General features: G+C 36.3%; 1 protein-coding gene across 5 annotated transcripts in view; it reads right to left on the bottom strand.

The window, feature by feature from the left end:
• GatB (glutamyl-tRNA(Gln) amidotransferase subunit B, mitochondrial) overlaps positions 1-23,853 on the bottom strand; it is a 992,144-nt gene that overhangs the window by 664,205 nt on the left and 304,086 nt on the right. For 4 of the 5 annotated variants that reach the window (XM_067108081.1, XM_067108085.1, XM_067108083.1 and 1 more), the window contains one exon: positions 5,355-5,468. The exons of the other annotated variant lie outside the window; for it this stretch is intronic. In XM_067108081.1, the coding sequence (XP_066964182.1) occupies positions 5,355-5,468 (114 nt within the window). The remainder of the gene's footprint in view (positions 1-5,354; positions 5,469-23,853) is intronic. 5 annotated transcript variants of the gene reach the window in all.

Below are 23,853 nucleotides of genomic sequence, written 5' to 3' on the forward strand. Positions count from 1 at the left end.
TTCTTGCTAATTTTAATTCTTTAGAAACTTAGATAATAAGAAATACAAACATAGGCATTATATATTCAGTTAACTTCATAAGAGCCATCAAAATGATAGGCCTAAGTAGCAATGAAAGAAATGAGAAATTGCACATGATAACGGCATTATATATGTGTGTGTGTGTGTGTGTGTGTGTGTGTGTGTGTGTGTGTGTGTGTGTGTGTGTGTGTGTGTGTGCGCCCGCTCAATTATATTCTATGTATTACAAAAACGGACATGAAATCTGTTAGTATAGTTCAGTATATTTTATATTAAGTTTCACTAGTTCACAATATACATAGGATTAGTCATTCAAAAATTTGATGATTAATAATAATGTGCAAGCAAATCTTTAGAAAGATTATATTCTATGTATTACAAAAATGGACATGAAATCTGTTAGTATAGTTCAGTATATTTTATATTAAGTTTCACTAGTCCACAATATACATAGGATTAGTCATTCAAAAATTTGATTAATAATAATGTGCAAGCAAATCTTTACAAAAGTTGTATTTGTTGGTGTTAATAAGACTAATAGTTCAAATTATAACAGTCGTAGGCCTATGTCTACAAAGTTCACACATATGAAGGAGATAAAACAACGATAGTGATGGCAGTTGGAGATGAAAATATTAAAATATATGAACAGCGATGACCTCTGAAGTATTATAGTAACATCCTTTTATTAAGTAAAGTATGACAACAGTAAGCAGTATCAGAAAAAGCCCTGTTTAAGGGAAACTGCCCGTAATTTCTCGGACCCACCACTATAGTGTTCCGTTGTTTCACGCGCTTACAACTGAGTTGCCAAATAGCGCCAGATGTTGCTATTATAAGCTGTTGTCCGAAAACTTTTGAAGTATGTTGCAAAACTTTTTTGAGTGATTGTACATTTATCATTATTCTAAAATTAGATACTCAAAGGTAGTTAATTAATGCTATAGAAATATTAGAGAGATCTGTTTATATACAATTGTTTATTTTCTCACTCGTCCAACTTACTCTATGTTATGCTTTATTTCATATTCCCTTGCTTACCAATTTCTTCTTTACCTATGATATTAAGAAATCAAGATATTTGTAGAAAGGGGAAATGCCTCCAAACATACCGTAACCACCAAAGTACCCCCTGGAGACAGTCTTAAGCTGCTTATCCATGGATTTAAATGCACATGGAGCTGTTTGAAATATTGGCAACAGCACCAAAATGAGATGCCATGTTGATAGGAAATCTGATTCTGTTTCTTGTTGTTGCATAAAAAATCTTTATCAATCATGAACCTATGTAACTGAATTAGAATTCTGCGTAACGAAAAAGATATTTGATATCTGTAATGGGAGAAATGGTTTTATCTCTCTGGTGTTGTTATAAATTTGGCAGATATGCGGAGATTAAACACACATGGAGAGGACCCAAACAGCGCTCCCCCCGATAGCTCATTTCATTCTGGAATCAGTATAGTTTAACCAAGTCTCGTCCCCAGCTACTGTACTGAGACTTCAAATTTAAACACCAGTTCTCTCTCTCTCTCTCTTAATGAAATATGGATTACTGTATCATAAACTTTTATGTACAAAATTAAAAATAATAATTCCATAAATATATTAATTTCTTTTAGCAACTAAAAAATTTTCCTTATTCTTATGGTAATGTTATCAATTAGCTGGTTCTCAGAACGCACACATTACAAATGTTGGGGCGATCAGTTTTTTTTTATACACAAATGGATTCTGTAAGTGAAATAACATTTTATCGACATTTTCCTGTTTACATTAATAGTAATGTTTGAAAATTAGTAAATCATTGTAACGTACATACACAAGAGAATGTTTTATCACTGCTGATTGCACTAATAATTTGGTGTTTTTTTAATGCATATTAAATATTTAAGTACTGTATAGTATTTAACTCTACTTGTGAATGCCCAGTGTTTCCCCTATCTGTCTACTTGTGAATTTCCAATGTTTCCCCATCTGTCTACTTGTGTGTGAATTTCCAATATTTCCCCATCCGTCTACATGTGAATTTCCAATGTTTCCCCATCTGTCTACTTGTGAATTTCCAATGTTTCCCCATCTGTCTACTTGTGAATTTCCAATGTTTCCCCATCTGTCTACTTGTGAATTTCCAATATTTCCCCATCCGTCTACTTGTGAATTTCCAATGTTTCCCATCTGTCTACTTGTGAATTTCCAATGTTTCCCCATCTGTCTACTTGTGAATTTCCAATGTTTCCCCATCTGTCTACTTGTGTGTGAATTTCAATATTTCCCCCATCCATCTACTTGTGAATTTCAATGTTTCCCCATCTGTCTACTTGTGAATTTCCAATGTTTCCCCATCTGTCTACTTGTGAATTTCAATGTTTCCCCATCTGTCTACTTGTGTGTGAATTTCCAATATTTCCCATCCATCTCTTGTGAATTTCCAATGTTTTTCCCCATCTGTCTACTTGTGAATTTCAATGTTTCCCCATCTGTCTACTTGTGAATTTCAATGTTTCCCCATCTGTGTGAATTTCAAATTCCCCATCCGTCTACTTGTGAATTTCAATGTTTCCCCATCTGTCTACTTGTGAATTTCCAAATGTTTCCCCATCTGTCTACTTGTGAATTTCCAATGTTTCCCCATCTGTCTACTTGTGTGTGAATTTCCAATATTTCCCCATCTGTCTACTTGTGAATTTCCAATGTTTCCCCATCTGTCTACTTGTGAATTTCCAATGTTTCCCCATCTGTCTACTTGTGAATTTCCAATGTTTCCCCATCTGTCTACTTGTGTGTGAATTTCCCAATATTTCCCCATGTTTCTACTACTTGAATTTCCAATGTTTCCCCATCTGTCTACTTTGAATTTCAATGTTTCCCCATCAATGAATTTCCAATGTTTCCCCATCTGTCTACTTGTGAATTTCCAACTTTGAATTTCCAATGTTTCCCCATCTGTCTACTTGTGAATTTCCAATGTTTCCCCATCTGTCTACTTGTGAATTTCCAATGTTTCCCCATCTGTCTACTTGTGTGTGAATTTCCAATATTTCCCCATCCGTCTACTTGTGAATTTCCAATGTTTCCCCATCTGTCTACTTGTGAATTTCCAATGTTTCCCCATCTGTCTACTTGTGAATTTCCAATGTTTCCCATCTGTCTACTTTGTGTGAATTTCAATATTTCCCCATCTGTCTACTTGTGAATTTCCAATGTTTCCCCATCTGTCTACTTGTGAATTTCCAATGTTTCCCCATCTGTCTACTTGTGAATTTCCAATGTTTCCCCATCTGTCTACTTGTGAATTTCCAATGTTTCCCCATCTGTCTACTTGTGTGAATTTCCAATATTTCCCCATCTGTCTACTTGTGTGAATTTCCAATGTTTCCCCATCTGTCTACTTTGTGAATTTCCAATGTTTCCCCATCTGTCTACTTGTGAATTTCCAATTTCCCCAATGAATTTCAATGTTTCCCATCTGTCTACTTGTGTGTGAATTTCAATATTTCCCCATCCGTCTACTTGTGAATTTCAATGTTTCCCCAACTTGTGAATTTCCAATGTTTCCCCATCTGTCTACTTGTGAATTTCCAATGTTTCCCCATCTGTCTACTTGTGAATTTCCAATGTTTCCCCATCTGTCTACTTGTGTGTGAATTTTCAATATTTCCCCATCCGTCTACTTGTGAATTTCCAATGTTTCCCCATCTGTCTACTTGTGAATTTCCAATGTTTCCCCATCTGTCTACTTGTGAATTTCCAATGTTTCCCCATCTGTCTACTTGTGTGTGAATTTCCAATATTTCCCCATCCGTCTACTGTGAAATTTCAATGTTTCCCCATCTGTCTACTTGTGAATTTCCAATGTTTCCCCATCTGTCTACTTGTGAATTTCCAATGTTTCCCCATCTGTCTACTTGTGTGTGAATTTCCAATATTTCCCCATCCGTCTACTTGTGAATTTCCAATGTTTCCCCATCTGTCTACTTGTGAATTTCCAATGTTTCCCCATCTGTCTACTTGTGAATTTCCAATGTTTCCCCATCTGTCTACTTGTGTGTGAATTTCCAATATTTCCCCATCAACTCTACTTGAATTTCAATGTTTCCCCATCTGTCTACTTGTGAATTTCCAATGTTTCCCCATCTGTCTACTTGTGAATTTCAATGTTTCCCATCACTTGTGAATTTCCAATGTTTCCCATCTGTCTACTTGTGAATTTCCAATGTTTCCCCATCTGTCTACTTGTGTGTGAATTTCAATATTTCCCCATCTGTCTACTTGTGAATTTCCAATGTTTCCCATCTGTCTACTTGTGAATTTCAATGTTTCCAATGTTTCCCCATCTGTCTACTTGTGTGTGAATTTCCATTTCCCCATCCGTCTACTTGTGAATTTCCAATCTTTCCACATCTGTCTACTTGTGAACAATGTTTCCCCATCTGTCTACTTGAATTTCCAATGTTTCCCCATCTGTCTATCTGAATTTCAATGTTTCCCCATCTGTTACTTGTGAATTTCCAATGTTTCCCATCTGTCTACTTGTGAATTTCCAATGTTTCCCCATCTGTCTACTTGTGTGTGAATTTCCAATATTTCCCCATCCATCTACTTGTGAATTTCAATGTTTCCCCATCTGTCTACTTTGAATTTCCAATGTTTCCCCATCTGTCTACTTGTGAATTTCCAATGTTTCCCCATCTGTCTACTTGTGAATTTCCAATGTTTCCCATCTGTCTACTTGTGTGTGAATTTCCAATATTTCCCCATCCGTCTACTTGTGAATTTCCAATCTTTCCACATCTGTCTACTTGTGAATTTCCAATGTTTTCCCATCTGTCTACTTGTGTGTGAATTTCCAATATTTCCCCATCCGTCTACTTGTGAATTTCCAATCTTTCCACATCTGTCAAATTATGAATTCCCAATGTTTCCCCTATCTGAGAAAAGAAAATGGGACAGCATCAATACTGTAAGAGAGAAAATGGCTGTGACTGAATGTAGAGGGGACTTAAGAATAGTTTTCACACATAGCTGTAAGCTATATATTTTTAAGGGCAACATTGTAATGACTTTGGAATTATATTAAAGGGTTTTAGGATGATAGTTTAAGGTATATTTGGTGTCTGAACTATTACAATAGGCAGTTATAAGAATTTTTAGATGGGGTCTTTGGTGTTTGAACTATTACAGAGGCAGTTATATGCGATTTTTGAGGGGTATTCCAACTTATCGTGGATTTTTGCTTAAAGCAGGTGATTGTGGTCCCTAGCTGGGGACCCACTGTATATATGCATTAGTAAAAGTAACAAATTATATTTGTGATGTAACTCAGTACTTACAGGAAGATCTGGATAGAAATAATGTTTTCTATCAAAACGGGAGACTCTGACGACTTGTGCCTGGAGGGCTAAAGCTGTTTTTATAGCTGCTTCTACACATCTTTTATTCAGGGTCTGAAATTCAAGCTTAACTATAATACCATAAAACAAAGTTTTTACAATGCAATATCAAATACACTGACACTTTATGTATGATAAAGCCTAAATTGTCTCAGATGACTTGTCTAGGACTTAAAAACTGCATAACTGTTTAGAAAAATTAAAAATATAAATACTTAGTATTTATTTTTTTTAAATACCTCTCCATTATATAACTTTACCTTCTAAACCAGCAAAAGTATGACACAGCAAAATTTAAAGGCTATCCCCATTTTCTATAAATACCAACCTATATCTGTCTACTTCCCCCACCTCTAGGTGAAGAAGTAGACAAGCCTATAGGTACAAACATCATCTGGCAGGCAGTATCCTTCTGTGTACTTTGAGCGTGGGAAGGATAGGAGGGTCATTATATACAGGATAGGTTATGTATTTAAAAGATTATATCATAAGTACTGAATTTATATTTTTTAAATGAAACTTACCTCTCCATTATATAGCTGATTCCCACATTAATAAGGAGGTGGACAAAGTAAAGTCAACTATGTATCCCTCTACGAGCCAGCCCTTACTGTATTTATATTTGGCCAATAGTGTTTCCTTACCTAATGTAAAAAAATACATAGGCTATTTCTGCTGCCATAAAGGACTATACATCAGGTCGAGAACCTCATTACAAAGTACTAGAGATCTCCTGGAGGATGCCACCAACTGTAAGTAGTAAGGTGGGGAAGGAGTCCGGTCCCATGACTCCACAAAGCAATAAAGGATATACAAGCTAGAAAGTAGCCATATATCTAGGTATCCTCCCATACATGCACCATGTACCTCAAAGCTTCCCATAACTCAGTCAAATATACAACATGACAGAAAGTAGTTACAGATATGAAGGTACCCTCCTGTACACACACTATGTACCTCCAACCTTCCCATAACTCAAACAGATCTCTAACTAGTAGAAAGAAAAGCAAGCTACTACTGTTTTGACTCAGGACGGTGCTTCCCCTGTATATTATTATTATTATTATTATTATTATTATTATTATTATTATTATTATTATTATTATTAAATAATAAAGTAGATTAACCAGACCCCTAAGGTGACTTTCAGCTCTCATAGGGCTGGCCCTAAGGATTAGAATAAAATACCAGGTCCAGGCTTCAGGCCAAGCACTGGGACCCAATAGGTCATTCACAATGATGATGAACGAATTGAAATGCAATTAAAAACTGCACATAGGCACACGCTCTCACACTGGAAAACATACATACAACAAATACATTTACACACTAAAAAGGTATATTAAAATTCTCAATAAGTTAAGTAATATTTTAAAATTTTATTTTTTTAAATTTGACAAATGCTATAAGGGTTTTCGTGCTTTTATTATTTATTTATTTTTATATTTTCTAAATTAAATCGCTGTTCCTCATGAACATCAAAACTGGAATGACTGAAAATGTAAAAGATACTGACAACATTTCCTTCACTGACTTATTTCCAAAAGCTGACAGTCACTGTTGGTCATACTCTGGACACACACAACACGCTGACCGTTATCGTCACCTTGCACTCCGAGCACTCAGGAGCTCAATAAGTGTCCATGTGTCAGACGAGTATGGCCTATTCTGAGACGTGTTAGAATTACTTGTGCATGTCTCTCTCTCTCTCTCTCTCTCTCTCTCTCTCTCTCTCTCTCTCTCTCTCTCTCTCTCTCTCTCTCTCTGATATGATGAACTCCATTTTTCAACATTAGGTTTGATTTGTTTTAATTTATTATTTCCAGGTTCTTCATTCCATGTACAGTATATTGCCATTTATTTACGATACCCACCTTAATGTGTATTACATAATCACTAAAAGGGATATTCACATTTGATTTTGTCATGTGCACTGCTTCTTTGACTGCTTTATTAGCATCTTGATTTCCTTACATATTTCTAATTTTTTTTCCATTATTATGTAAGTTATGGAGAAATAATTAAATTTGTTGTACAATATTATTTTTTGATTTGTAACTCTGAACAGCTTCTATAGTGTTTCTCGAGTCACTAAAAATCACAGAATACTGAATGAGTTTATTTTTATATCTGATGCAATTGCACACAATTCTGCTGTGAATACTGAAGCATTATTAGATAGAGAGAATCGATAAGTTTTGTCTTGGGACACTGCAGCAAATCCCACTCCATGCTCTGATTTAGATCCATCTGCATATATTGCATAATGTGGACCTTTTTGGCTTAATGCTCTATTGTACGTTGTCTATGGTGTTCTGGTGTATATGAGTAATTTTTTGATAAATATTTCAGGTGTGTACAAATTCTCATTTTTTTAATTGTCCAGGGAGGTGATTTTACTATTAAAGGCAACTGTATATTTATATCCCATGACTCAAAAAATCTTCTAGCTCTAATTGGGAAAGGTGGTGGATGGTTATTTATAAATACATCTCTTAATTCAAATAATTTTTTGTTGGAGAATCACTTGTCTGAATTCTTAGAGCATTTTTCATTGTTACTAGCTCTCTATGGAGAGACAGAGACAGTTCACCACATTCAACTTGTAAAGATGATTTTGGTGATGATCTAAAGGCTCCTGAGCATATTCTAAGGCCTTCATTGTGAACAGGGTCTAACGTTTTCAGCACTGCATCCGATGCAGAGCCATATACTTCACTTCCACAATCAATGATAGACAGAACTGTTGCTTTATAAAGTACAGTAAGGGTATGTCTATCGGCTCCCCAAGTAGTGTTCGATAGTTTTTTAATTAGATTCAATGCTCTTAAACATTTTAATTTTATGTATGTTATGTGGGCTTTCCAGTTCAAGTGAGTATCAAATACTAATCCCAAAAATTTTGCTGTTTGGCCAATTGGTATACAGCTGACCCTCATTAAAATACATAATGTTCGACCATGATTTACGATAGTTACTTTTCCTCCACTCGTTGCGTACCGTTTTCTTTTTTATTTACCAAAGGTAAATAAAAAATTTAGTCATTTATATTTCTATTTTATATATAATGTTCTGTATTTATACTGTACTAAACTGAAATGCTTTTAATTTGTAACCAATCTAACTTGCGCACAGTATGTGCCATCATTAAGAAACGATATTGTCTGGAACGGTATGAAGTATCGCAGACAATCACTGAGCATTAACAGTTTTACCTATCTGCTGCCTGACTGGTAGCTACAGTAAGATGCTTTGTATGTTTTTTAGGAAAGAACTTTACGAAGAGAGCAGGTAAGTTACTAATCAATAGTTGTGTTTACGTGGCAAATGACATTATATATATATATATATATACAGGTTGACCATCACTAATCCGGCAATCAGTAGTCCAGAACAATCAGTAATCCAGCACAAATTTCGGCTAGAGTAATTTCTAATGTTTCCGCACTAATTTTCAAATTTCCCGGGTCGCTGCGCTACTCGCTCGCCGGCCGCTTCGATTTGGTGGTGCAGTGTGCTGCATCAACAAGCTGGTAGCCTAGCCTACATTATACTGAACTCTATTCACATATTAACAGTATTATACAAACATCAACATTACGAATGTGCATCTTTTCATGGATCTTTTAAAAGTTATGCTTTACTACATTGTTTCCAATTGCGTATATTCTCATATTGCTTTTGTATTATAAATTGTGATCAATGTTTTGTTTTGGGAATCAACATCGCGGTGTTTATTTCGCCGCATTTAACTAAGTTCAAAGTGCTTTTCTTGCTTCTAGTTAGCGTAAATGAATATGGATACTTTATTTATTTGGGGCAAGGATATTTTTTGTTATACGAAGTGTTTTTAAGTCGAAATATAACTTAAATACGTCTCATTGTGAAATTACTTTAGCTATTTTTTTCGTTATTATATGACGTTCGCGGGAATCGCGGCTGGCCGTTTTGGAGGCATGTTTGTTTTGTGTAAAAAAAATCAAGATTCCGGTTGCTATTTTCTCTTGATTTCATCTTAATACAAGCTTTACGTATTTATCTTTTATTGGCGTGAAAACAGTGGTAATTTGTATTCTTTCATGCCCAGTAGCTTTGATTAAAATAAGTTCTCTCTAGTTTTATTTACGGTTGAGTTTCATCCATGTTGCCGATGTACGATAATTTATAGTCATTAGCAGCTTGAACATTGTTTTCTCAGCTTCAGCTACAACTTGCAGCTTAAAGCTACTGTAGCAGTATATTTCCCTGCTGATCTTTTCTCCAAAGCGAATAAGGGAATAGTGTAAAAAATATATCAGTCCTATTGTACAGTACTTAACGTCATTTATAACATAACTACAGTAATTGTGTATTACCGTACGATGGTTGAAATACAAGCAAAACAGTTGTTATCCGATACGATTATTAGCAAAACAAGTTTCCCGTTCGGTTGTTCATGGCCGTACGCATTTACGCAAGAGTATAACATTACTAACAACACTTTTATCATTCTCTTTTACTTTTTTAACTAGCAGATGGAATAAAGAGATGGAGGAAGAGAAGTTGGTCTATTGTAAGTTGGTCTCTCTCGCTGCCTGCGCCTGCATGAAATCTAAAAATATTTCCTAAATATTTTCGTATTGGTATTAATTGCTAACCCCATCGTAAACTCAAAATATTGTAAGTCAAATTATCGTAACTCGAGCACTACCTGTATTTGATAATTGTCTTTTCTTTATTAACCAACTTGTGCTGATGTATGGGATATTTTAATTCTAAGATGAGGTGCTTAGCTACTGGGTTTCGTGTATTCTAGCCTAATAAATGGCTAATCCGGCAGCCCCAGGTCCCAATGATGCCGGATTAGTGATGGTCAACCTGTATGTATTATAATATTATATATATATATATATATATATATATATATATATATATATATATATATATATATATATATATATATATATATATATTGTACCGTGTGTGACTTTCTTGATCAGTTATTGGTTATTTAGCGTAAAGTTCCACTGCCCTGCATGCCAAGAATACACGTAACCTGTCTCTTGAAGAATTAAGTTAACCTCAAAGATAGACGTTAATTAATCAAAGGTCGCCAGTTAAGGGTAATTAACCTGATAACAAAGAATATTCAAGGAATAAAGACTTTATGATAACGTCACCAACTTATGCGGACGAGGAAAATCTCTACTTGTTAAGATGGTATTAAATACAAAAACACAACGGTTCTCCCCAAACAATGAGCGTTAGGCACAACAAATACCAGAGTATTAAAATGACTTGCTTGCCTAAATCCCCGAGGCTTAGTGGGATAATTTATTTTATAACAATATAAAAATTTGACTTAATCTAGACTTCGTAACAGTCAGTTACCCTAAATGGTGGCTGGAGAATGAAACAAAGAAAGATTGGGAAATACAGATAGAGGATACAATAATGGACGAAGTTTCGAACAGCACACAGACATTACCTTAAGGACGGCGTTGTCGCGCATACAACGGACGTAATAGTGAAGTTCGTGTAGTGTTTATTTGCTCCACCATTCACTAATAAAATAATAGACAAAGGCGGTGACAGAGCCACCTTCCAGGACGTCTGCTCGATTGGTCATTTTCTCTGCCTGTTCTCTGACCGGCTTAGGGTCAAAACTACAGTCATGCCCTAGGTTCTACGCTCTGTTAAAAACATTCGCCAAGAGAGACAGGTAGAAAGGAAAAAAGGACTTTAGGACCACGCAAACGTTACTTTTAAATTTGAACCGTGATTTGGCCGCTACAACGGACGTTGGTTCCTCTGATAGAACTACAAAGAAATACATTTTGGCGAACAGCCTATTTATAAAAAAAAATATCTATATATATATATTTGTATTTTATATATAGCTCTATATATACATAATTTTTTTAAAAATTTAATATATATTTATGTATATTAATTTGTACTATATATATAATAATATATATATATATATACATATATTATGCTGCATAGCTGGAACTGGCAGTTTCTCTCTGTCTCTGTCTCTCTCTCTCTCTCTCTCCTTCTGATATACATATATATATATATATATATATATATCTTTATATATATATATAGAATATTTACAGTCCCCAGTTTACAGTAGGGTCTTGAAATTTACAATTATTTAAGTCAATCAGATGCTTTTCAAAATATATTCAAAAAAAAATTATTTCCTGGGTTACAATGTATATTCCAGGTTTACGAAAATCACAACGGTTGTCCGACAGAAGAAATATGGCTCCAGAATGGCAGAATGGTCAATTTTGGAGGGTAAACAGGATAAATTGTTTTCAAGGCACCCAAAAGGAATAAAAGTAAGGTTTTTTCTTACGATTTTTCTCTGTATTTCTTTTCTGCTTGAACTCCGATCGGAAGAAATATGCATCCAAAACAGCAGAATGGTCGATACCTTTGGATGGTTTTTATTATTGAGAAACTCAATATAAATGCAGGATTCATTGTTTTCAAGACACCCAAAGGATTAAAAGTAAGGTTTTCTTATCGATTTTTTGGTTTTCAGACGACACCAGTCCGCTGTCGATCGGAAGAAATATGCATCCAAAACAGCAGAATGGTCGATATTTGGAGGTTTTATTATGAGAAACTCAGTATAAATGCAGGATTCATTGTTTTCAAGATATTCCAAAGGATTAAAAGTAAGGTTTTCTTACGATTTTTTTATTTCTTATGACTGCCAGTTCTACAATGATCAGAAGATTTATGCATCCAAAACAGCAGAATGGTCAATATCTGGAAGGTTTTTATTGTGAAAAAGTCAATATAAATGCAGGATTTGTTGTTTGAAAAGACACCCTAAGGAATAAAATTAAAGTTTTCTTTATGATTCTCAGAATACGGTAATATTTTTGATTACTCGTGTCCAATGCATATGATGGAAGAAAATTTACATTCGCGGATTTTTCATAGAACAATATTCACTAAATTACTGATTTTTATTTTATTTTCATGACTAAATACATTTTTTATGATGAAAAATTATTTATTAATTTTAAAATATTAAGTAAAAACAGCAAAGTATCGATAAAAGTTAAATTAAAATCCTGAAATCATAAAACTGCTTACCAATGTAATCTCCTTCATTCAACCCATCTCTCTCTTCTCTTTTCTCTCCTCTCTATCTAAATATATATATATATATATATATATATATATATATAATATATATTATGTATATATATATAAACACAGTCCACCAGTTTAAACTACGGTCTCTGTTTTTAAACTAATTTGAAATTAGGATTCATTTTTGACAAAGGGATTTCGAATAGTTTGTCAAATGATCATTTATATTCATAAAAAATTTTTCCTGGTTACAAGTGGCATGTTCCAGGTTTACGACGTGACAATGCCTTGGCTCATGACGGAAGGCTCAAGGCTTTTTTTTAATTGGCAGAATGGTCAATTTTTGAAGGTTTTCTGTTGAAAAATTTCAATGTAAATGCAGGATAAATTGTTTTCAAGGCACCCACAGGAATAAAAGTAAGGTTTTTATGAAAGCACTGTAATTTTAAAATTTAATTTTGTAAATGTCCATTAATCCGGCAATGAGTCGGAAGAAATATGCATCCAAAACAGCAGAATGGTCAATATTTGGAGTGTTTTTATTATGAGTGTTTTATTATGAGAAACTCAATATAAATGCAGGATTCATTGTTTTCAAGACACCCAAAGGATTAAAAGCAAGGTTTTTTTCAAAAACGATTTTTAACCTTTTATGTTATTTTGAACGCCAGTAGATAGAGACAGAGTTGGCATCGGAAGAAATTAATGCATCCAAAACAGCAGAATGGTCGATATTTGGAGAAATTTTTTATTATGAGAAACTCAATATAAATGCAGGATTCAATATTGTTTTCAAGACATGTAAAAAGGATTAAAAGTTTTTTCATATTTTCGATGTATTTCAGCTAACAACACCAAATTTTTATTTTATTTCTGTTCATTATAGTGACAGTAATGAAGAAATATGCATCCAAAACCCAAAGAATGGTCGATATTTGGAGGGTTTTATTATGAGAAACTCAAATGAATAAATGCAGGATTCATTGTTTTCAAGACACCCAAAGGATTAAAACATAAGGTTTTCATACGATTTTGCAGTGTATTTCTGGTAACATACACGCCAGTGTTCAAATTTAATAACATATAGATGATCAGAAGAGATATGCATCCAAAACAGCAGAATGGTCAATATCTGGAGGGTTATGTGAAAAACTCAATATAAATGCAGGATTTGTTGAAGACGACACCCTAAGGAATAAAATTAAAGTTTTCTTATGAGGTCGGTAAAGGGAAATATTTTTGATTTGATTCCAATGAGTTGTTCCAAGACGGAAGAAAATTTACTGAATTCAGTTCTGGATTTTTTGTGATATTGAGCAATATTAATTACTAAATTACTGATTTTTATTTTATTTTCATGACTAAATACATTTTTATGATGAAAAAATTATTTATTTTTCTAAAATATTTATATTAAGTAACCACAGCAAAGCATCGATAAAAGTTAAATTAAAATTCGTGAAATCATAAAACTGCTTACCAATGTAATCACTTCATTCAACCTTCTCTCTCTCTCTCTCTGCTCTCGAATAATTCTGAATAATTTCACTTTGAGATTTAAGTAAGGCCAACCGCCAATATCTCTCTCTGTATTGCATATATCCTTCAAAAAATATCGATTACTGCAACGTAAACATAAAAATATACTAAAATCCCATCATAACTGTGACCAGTTTTTTTATTGCTTTTTTGAAGGCTTATGACGATACCTGCTCGGGGATTACAAGTAGCCAATAACAGAGCTCAAAAGCAACCCCTTCTCTCCATGACGATACGCTATTGGCTGGCAGGACTGACAGTAGCCAATAACAACTTGTAACAACCCCTCATCCCCTTCCCCCTCCTGACGACATGCTATTGGCAGGAAGGGTGGGATTTTAACCAATCACAAAGCTTGTACCTCACGGGCTTTGCATACACTACCAAGAGGGTGCGTAGTATTTTTTTTCTCTCTCTCACCGACGTGAGAGAGAAAATGACTGCATAAGATTTTTCTAACAAATTTGTGGGAGATGACGACTAACTAAGTTTGTATGATACATAAATGACTTACCTAATAAGAGCTAATTTTCAAATATTAATAAGATTAAATACTAATAATACAGTATACTGAAATTACAACATTTATGCATTTTCAAAGCAGACTACGGGCAGAAGATCAGTTTCTCCTTTCCTTCCTTCCTCTCTCTCGCTCTCTCTCTCTCTCTCTCTCTCTCCAAAAGGTAGAATGAGAAATGGATATATATTATAAATCGATACTAAGTTCAGCCCTTCACTCTCACAGGAAAAGATACTGCTAATTTGAGTCTCTTTACCTATGCACACTGCGTGTGTGTGTGTGTGTGTGTGTGTGTGTGTGTGTGTGTGTGTGTGTGTGTGTTCATGGTGCTTAAAAGTGCTTGGTAAAAGTAGTGGTAGCCTACATCTTTGGAAGACAAAGAAAAAAACAATTTTTTGTTGTCAGTCGCAGTAAAGAGAAATGGATTAACATTCCTTGAGAGATTAAAGAGATAAACTCTATCTCTCTCTCTCTCTCTCGTGCCAGCACAAGAATGGCTGAATGTAAGTCGTGGTGGTAATTCATTCTCTCTCTCTCTCTCTCTCTCTCTCTCTCTCTCTCTCTCTCTCTCTCTAGCTTCAAAACAGTGGAATGGTAAAATTTTGGAGGGTTTTTCATGAAAGACTCAATAAAAATGCAGGTTATGTCATTTTCAAGATACCCAAAGGATACTCAAAGGATTAAAAGGATTAAAAGTAAGGTTTTCTTACGATTTTCAAATTTCGATTTTCCAGTTTACGACAATTTACGGGGAGAGAGAGAGAGATAAGAGAGAGGAGAGAGAGAGAGAGAGAAGAGAGAGAGAGAGAGAGAGAGAGAGAGAAAATTATTGCCAGTTCCTCTATGCAGCAAAATTCTATCCTTGAGAGATTAAAGAGAAGAACTGGCAGAAAGAGCACCATCTGTCGCCAGTCTGGACTGAGAGGAAAAATGTTCTACCTCTCCTCACGAAAGCCAGAGTGTCTCTCTCTGCCCTCTCGTGTTGTTTTCATGGGGCGCTTGGTATGTGTGCGTATGTACGCGAGCTGGGCAAATCTGAAAGCAAGTCCTTAAGTCATTAACAAGGTCAAGGGAAAAGAAGCCTTATAGTCCAAGGACCTAAAGATTAAGTTTGCAGCCTTCCCTTCAAGACGCCTATGCCTCTAATGATTATAACCTTCCCTAAAACCTACGCCATTATTGCTACCCCAAAATGGGGGAAATCTAGGAGTCTTCTTTAGCAGGGGGTGTGAAGAGTTTTCTATTGCCCTGATTTCCAGTCAGATGTGGAGAGGAATGCTTTCTTGTTTCAAAACAAACGTCATCCTACCTTGTCTGCCATGTTGTTTTGGCTTAATAATCAAATGAGAAGCTCTTTTAATTAGAAATTCAAATTATTTTTGGCTGGCTAAGAGGGAGGAATGTAAATACGTGACAATATACATATATATATATATATTTGTTGCTGAAGAATCTCTGAACCAACTATTTTGCACTCAAAGTAATAAGTTTGAATTCATGTTTACCTTTCCAAATTTTATTAGGAGTATTCTCTATTCTTCATGTAATCAGTAAAATACTTACACTATTAAAAACTACGCATTGTATTCAAAAGACATGCACTTGTCATTGTCAGATTCTCTAGGCAAAACATTCTTTCTCAGACAGAATAAAGCTAAAACCTGATTGGCTGGCTGGTTGCCATGGAGATCTGCTAGCCAATGACAGCCCTCTACTTCTGTTCTATTTATAGACATATGTCATGACAGCACTAAGTTTGAACGTTGCCATGATCGTGATTATTTGACTGCTGATGGCAAAAATTAATCAATAATTTGCTTTATATAAATATTTCTTTGTGAAAACTAGAATTCAACAACAATTTTAACTTTAATATACAGTAGTGATATGATAAATCCCACAACAGTCCTATCGTGGTGATGCGTCATCACTTGCAAAACCTATTCCCAGACCGTCCTCAGATTTACGACTGCAAACTGATGACGATGTTAGTAACAATAAAAAACAACCTTCTCCAAGATCGATATGATGAAATGTATTTTATAGTCTTCCTTATCATTAAAATTCACAAGTTGAATTACTATTATTTTGATAATGTATATTTTTGCATTTTACAGAACGTTTTTGTTGAAAATAAATGTATTAGTGAACTTATGGTCTTAACTGTCCCATTATTTTATTACTGATGATCTTAATACTCTCACATTCATTTAAAAGTATATTATTATAAAAAATAATAAAACATAAATAAATAACTAAAATGAAAAAACAGGTTTTGACATAGGAAAAACCTATTTTTGGTAGTCGCTATTGAGTCCTCAAGGAATTACCTTCCATGGTCTACCAGAGCTCCATGGTAACCAAACTAATATCAAAGAATTCTCTTCTAGTTGGTCTTTTGGCCAGGTATTATGTCATAATGATTAACATTATAACACGTGATGGAGTATATAATGGACTTAAAAGATGAGAGGGCACTTTCCCTTGTCTTCAGCAAAGCTGAACCCAGTTTTTCCAACGTCAAAAGAACCTGCAAGAAAGAAGTGACTACCGTGCATGCGCATCCGTCCTCGTTTACAACCAAGGAGCCATTACCCTCTGTTGGTCAATGCAGGTTGATCCCTTGCCCAAATCCCATGCCTTTTCGTTAGGGAAGTGGGAGGGTTTTGAGGACTCAACAACAACTACCAAAAATAGGTTTTTCCTACGTCAAAACCTGTTTTTTGATAGTGTAGTCGCTGTTTCGTCCTCAAGGAGCTTTACAAAGAAATTAACAGGTGACAAAAAAGGCTTAAGCTCTCACTTTTTAACCCCAACACCCCAAAGGAAATAACATTTCCGGTCCAAGGTCAAGCCACAGATTTCAAGTCCCATTCTTTATTCCAAATACTCTTCAGGTTTTGATACCAAGGAACAAGAAACTACACACAAACTTATGTTTTAGGATGTAGTTCTACAGTGGCTTACCTAAGCATGCTGGGTTTGGTTGTAGTACTGTTGCCCCTCTCCCAGCAATAGTTAGCATACTCACCGTCAATATGACCCCTGGTTTTCTGCCACAGCACCTAGGGGTTACGACTAACCATGCCACCTACTGATACACAGTGTAGACAGATTTGTTCAAGCATGTGGCAATAATTTAACTGATGACCACCCTGTACATTTGGAGACTTCTTCAAGAGACATTTCTGAAGAAGGCCAAAGACGTACTTACTTTCCTAACATCATGTGACCTATGGAAAGAGTGTGGACTTCCCTTTTTAATGAGATACACTACAATCATTCTCAGTCTTTGTAGGGAGAGTGGTTAGTTTGTGCTAGGGTGTAGGAAAATAGGACCTTCTGGGGTGTTTGCCGTGACTTCTAGGTAAACCTTAAGTGCTTTAACCGGTCATATTGTCTTGTCTGCTAAATTGAATTTTCTTATAAGAATGGATTTCCTTTTTAAAGGATCCATATTCTTGGCCAGGAATGATGGGCCAGGGGACAATAATAATTGATGGTCAGCTATTTGCGTGATGCATCGTCCCCATCTAGGAGAGCCCAGTTCACTAACACGAGCTCCTGATGTTAATGCAATCAAGATGATCACCTTTTGTAGCCTGTGCATTGTGGTTGTATTGGATCTACTGAATTGAAGGGTTGACAGAAGTCTAATAAAAGTCTAAGCACCTTGTTCAGGGACCAAGGAATTGGAAGCCTTTCCGAGTGCGCCCTTGTAGAGCAAAAGACTGCAGAAGGGAAGTGACAACTTCTATATTGGAGTCAATCCCGAATCCATAAAGCAAGGGTTCCATTAATGCAGCCTTGTATGCCATGACTGTTGTAACCACAAGGCATTTGTCTTCAAAAGGGTATATAAGAAAAATAAAGTTTCTATAGAAATCTCAACTGGGCTCTCAGTATGGATATACTGTAATCTAACTATATCTTCCATACAGACTGGTAATGCTGGATAGAAGTCCATAATTTTTGCACTAGGTACCTAGCAATGTTGGGTGAGTAATTATCATGATAAGATATTTTTAAAAAAATCTATACGTGAAGGTCTTGGCTTAGAAAGGAGGAGTGTAAGAGACTTTCCCTCCTACTGTCTGGTATAGAACAGCGGATGACAGTGGAATTGCTCTTTTTGTCCGTTGTTGAGGTAATAGGAACCAATGCCTGTTTGGCCAATTTGGGGCTGTAAGTACACTGTTCCTTTGAAGGTTAGAAGTTTGCTCAAAACCTTTGAAATCTGGGACAATGGAGGAAAGGATATCGTCCTCCCCTTGTTCCAGTCTTAAGGAAGGCATCTCTTGCTGTTGCTTGACTGTCCAGGTTTGGAGACATATATCAGGAGTTTGTGATTCTAGTATGTGGCGAACATGTCCACTTCCAGTTGTGGAAGCATGCTGGCTATTGTTTGGAAAGAGTGGTTGTCCAACCACTCTGTTGAGGCTGTCGTTTTCCTTGATAGAGAGTCTGCTATTACAATGAGACCCCCTGTGAGGTGAACTGCAGACATGTGCCACTTCCTTGCTTGAAGGCATATCCTGAAGGATGGCTAAGGCATTACCATATTGAGAGGAGGTGAATGTGATCCAGGATATTGTGGTTATGTTCTCTCTCTTCTGGAGGTTTGAGTTTTTTGAGGGACAAAAAGACAGCCATCAGCTCCAGGAAATTGATATCAAAATTCCTGAGTAGCCGATCACCTCCCTGCCACCTGACAATGCTTCCAATGTCCTCCCCATACAGACAGAGGAGTCAGGGTGACCTGTTATAATGTCTCCTGAAGTTCCTTGATCCAGCTAACATTCTAAATCCCTATGAAATTTACCAACTAATGACTTTATCCATTTCACCAAAGATTCCTTCCAAATCCAAGGCTAAAGTATCTCCCCAACTCTTTTAATTCTTTAATGAGGTTGGTCTCGCAACTTTTATCTTGCATGCAATAGCTAGAATTTTTTCACATTTTTAGTTGCAATCTATGTATTGGATCTATTACTGACGAGAACCGCAGGAGGCCCATCATACGTTCTGATTGCCATCTGGAAACTCTGGGCTGTGCAAGGAACCTTTTGAGGACTTGCCTTATTCTGTTTTGAGTATGATGGGGAAAGACAACAGGCTGTGAAGAGTACCCCAAGATAGTCCCAGCCAATGAAAGTGTCTGCTGGGCATGAGGCAGGATGTTTTCAAATTTATTATAAAACCTTTTGACTGTACTGTAGTCTGTTGGCCATTGCTCTTAGGTTTTTCAAGCAATTTTCTTGTGGGTTCCCAGATCTTTTTGTTTGAGTTCTGGAACGAATACTGTTGCTAGTTTTGTAAAATATTCTTTAAGCAATGTTTAGCCCAAAGGATATGACAGAATCTGTACGCATCTTTTCCTATCCAGAACCTTAGGAAGGGGCGGAAGGGAACGCCTATAGGGATGTGCCAGTGTGCACCTTTCAGATCCATAGAAACTGTCTAAGTCCCTTCTTGGAATGATTCAATGTACTTAGGCAACAGCAATTATCTGAAACTTTCAGCAAACAGAGTGCTTGTTCAATGCTGATTGGTTGAGGATCACTCTTCTTTTGGATGAATCCTTTTTGAGGACCTGAAGAGACGTACTTGGTGGCGAATATATGCATGTTTCTCTAAGGGCCCCATTAACAGGGCCTTTCTGTACATATAAATAATGCAGGCCCCCCCAAAGGGAAAACTTCTGTTGTCTGTGATGTTATCGAAGCTGGCCCCCAACCAACATAATTCCTCTTGGTATCTGCCTCCTCCTCTGCCTTCACCTTTGATAGATATTCCAGGTGTTGTTTTTCCTTTTTTCCCCCCTATGGGAGGGTTTTTGGACCATGTGAAAAAGGATGGCCTTGAAGTTGTTGTTGCCCCTTTGCAGGGAATTGTCCCTTCTGACCACCTACCTGTATTTTGGGGGAAAATTTTTGGGGTGACTGAAGGCTTATATGATTTTTTTATCAAAGTGAGCCTTTTTTTGGGTTGGGTAAAGGGAAACTTTGGGTTCTTTGTTTCCTGAATTCCCCTTTTCCCAGAAGAGCATATACTGTACAATTCTATTGGTGGGCATGTTCGTGAGTTGAGCCACAACAGACTCCTCAAAAAGGTCCTTACAGAAGGGGTTAGAATGTAATAATGTAGTGACATTGGAGAGTGATTTGATGGCGCTCTCCAATGCTTCCATTCGCAATTTTATGCGCCATTCTAGGAAGTCAAAGAGTGCTTACCATCGGGTTCTCAAAAGACTTTTGGTCTCAACTGCAAAAATTATCCTGGGATGTTCTGGAAGCCTTTAGATGGCAACTTCCAGCAAGGTGGTAGAGGTTATACTGCTAAGGAGTCAGAGCCTAGCATAAAATTCTGATGAGGCTGCTTGGTGAGCAACTTGGGTCTTATTAAAAAAGGAAGTAGAGATCCATTTTTCACTGACCTGGTAAAGGATGATTTCTTTAGTTTTTAATGCTATAGGTACAGGTAAGAAAACCATTTCTGTTAGAGGTTTCTCCAAGTCTAGTGAGGATGATACCAGGTGCCATTCTGTATTAAGGAATGCTGCCATTTGTAAATTCTACATTTACAACTTCAATCAGAGTTTTTCTCTCATTAATTACCTACTTGCCATCGGGAGAGGAAGTGCACATTGAGGCATCTCGCCAAGGGTTATCAGTATCATCAGGGATAAGTATTGGAGCCCCTATTATGTTTTGATCTGAAGTTCTGTATTCCAAACTGACCGATTGTTGTTTCTAGTCTGAATTCTAAAATCAGACCTTGTTTGGGTGGCATTTGTATCTATAATCTCTTTTGGTTACAGGATGTAGTACTTTTACACTTTGGTGCGTACATGACTGACTGACTTTGTTTTTCAAAATCATGTTTCATGTTGTTTATATATTGCCATTCTGTGGCAAGGGCTTCTTTGGTGGTACTCAATTTCCTTACAGAACTGACCAAATGGCACAAACTGTTTATCCCTTTTGGGGGAACTTGCTGCAAACTGTGTATCCATTTTGGGGGAGCTTGCTGCAAACTGTGTATCCCTTTTGGGGGTACAGGTCAATAAAAACTAAATTTCCTTATGGAACTGATCTATGTAGCAAACTGTGTATTCCTTTTTGGGGAGCTTGCTGTAAACTGTGTATGCCTTTTGGGGGTACAGGTCAATAAAAACTCAATTTCCTTACAGAACTGATCAAATGCCACAAAATGTGTATCCCTTTTTGGGGGAGCTTGCCACAAACTGTCTATCCCTTTTGGGGGAGCTTGCCATAAACTGTGTATCACTTTTGGGGGAGCTTGCCATTAACTGTGTATCCCTTTTGGGGGCTTGTGCAATCTAACTGAGCTTCAGCAACTAAACTGTAACTGCCTGTTAATCGAGGGGCAGAAATCCTATGCAAGTTACTATACCCTTCCAAAAAAGTACACCTTTCAGTCTGAGTAAGTGGATCCCAGCATCCCTTTTGGGGGAAAGATCCCATTCAGCAATGATAGCTGCATGGGGAATACAATTCCTTCTGGGAGGTTTCTCCCATGGCTACCTTAAATTTGTGTCCCTGAGCCTTCTGGGTTCAGCAGGGCCATTTCGATGGCAATGTCTACTTCATATTTTTTAAATAAGAATGTGAACTCCAAGTAAAGATTCCTCTACTTCCTCTACAGGGCTAACCTGGGAGGTATTGGCGACTGATGTTAATGGGTTTTGGCCCAAACACTGATGTTATTCAGAGGAAGGATTAAATATCTCCTGCCAGAGTTCTGCCAGAAAGATATAATCTACCCCTTCCTTACACCTACTGAGCCCTAGGCCCCATTGAAACAGTTTAAAAGGAGCTATTTCATCCATAAAACTTGCTGTCAGGAGCATACTACAGACCTCGTCCACATCTGGCGACCAAGCAAATTTTCCGTTTTTTACAAAAAGTTAAGTATATTTTAGTTTAACCAGACCACTGAGCTGATTAACAGCTCTCCTAGGGCTGGCCCGAAGGATTAGATTTATTTTACGTGGCTAAGGACCAACTGGTTACCTAGCAACGGGACCGACAGCTTATTGTGGAATCCGAACCACATTATAACAAGAAATGAATTTCTATCACCAGAAATAAAGTCCTCTTATTCTTCACTGGCCGGTCGGAGATTCGAACTCACGGTCAAGGACTATGCTCATGGCAGGTGGTATGGGTCGTACCCACTGGCAAAAAATGAACCGAGAAATTTGCTACGGAACACTTGAACTCAGTATCCTGCCTAATGGCGGCCCTGTAGTGATATCAAGCAAGTTGTTATTACAAGCTAGTTAGTATTAATTGTTTTTAAGTGAGGGAAACTTCTGTAGTTCCTCATATAGTTTCCACATTACAGGTTAACTTGATTACAACTGTGCAGTTTTAATGCATTTAATTAAATATCTATGTTAAACCCTCTAAGGTTTAGGTTAGTTTTCATACCTGTACATGGCTGTATTACTTATACACTGTTAGTCCTTTTGTAATGGCCAAGTGATATTTTTAGTTCCAATTGTCATGCCATTCAGACTAACTGCTATGAACTAATTTGTTTACCTAACCCAAACTACTGTTTTATATAGCTTAGGGTTATGTAAAATAATTGTTGTATTTCTTAATCACAAGTTCTAATTTGTTAAAAACGACGTAAGGGAGGAGCAAAATATCTGTCAATATTATCATACTGTAATCCAAAATATCTTCTTTCATACTGAAATGTCACTTTTTGCAAATAATCTAATTGTTTCATGCTCATTGTCAAATGTTGTTTAGGCATTCACAATAAAGTAGTTGAAAAGAATTATTTTACATCTGACAACACACAATGCCTCGATTGCACCTCTGTGATTGCATTACGGCTCCAGTGGGACATACGCGTAAACGTACATAACATACGTTTGATTTGTTTACCATCCAACAATTGCTTTGGTAATAATAGTTTCAATATTTTGTTTGTCCTGGACTACAGATGAAGAAATTTTATTAAGTAATGGAAAAGCTTTAATAATGATAAAATATCTATCTGAGAAGACATATTTACTACAAGATTAAGCTCTCATTGAATTTTTAGATTAGTAGCACAAATGTAGCCCAATTCATTTTAAAAGTAGCCCAAAAAGTCGCACGTAGTGAAAGTAAAAATTTAGTTGCACAGGGACTTCAAAAGTAGCCCAATTCGCTACTTGTAGCCCAATCTGGCAACCCTGGAGTAATGGCTCCTTGATCTTGTAATGGCCCGGTTGTAAACAAGGAGGATGCACATGCG

The sequence above is a fragment of the Macrobrachium rosenbergii genome, chromosome 8 (genome assembly GCF_040412425.1).
Source record: "Macrobrachium rosenbergii isolate ZJJX-2024 chromosome 8, ASM4041242v1, whole genome shotgun sequence".
Lineage (NCBI taxonomy): Eukaryota > Metazoa > Arthropoda > Malacostraca > Decapoda > Palaemonidae > Macrobrachium > Macrobrachium rosenbergii.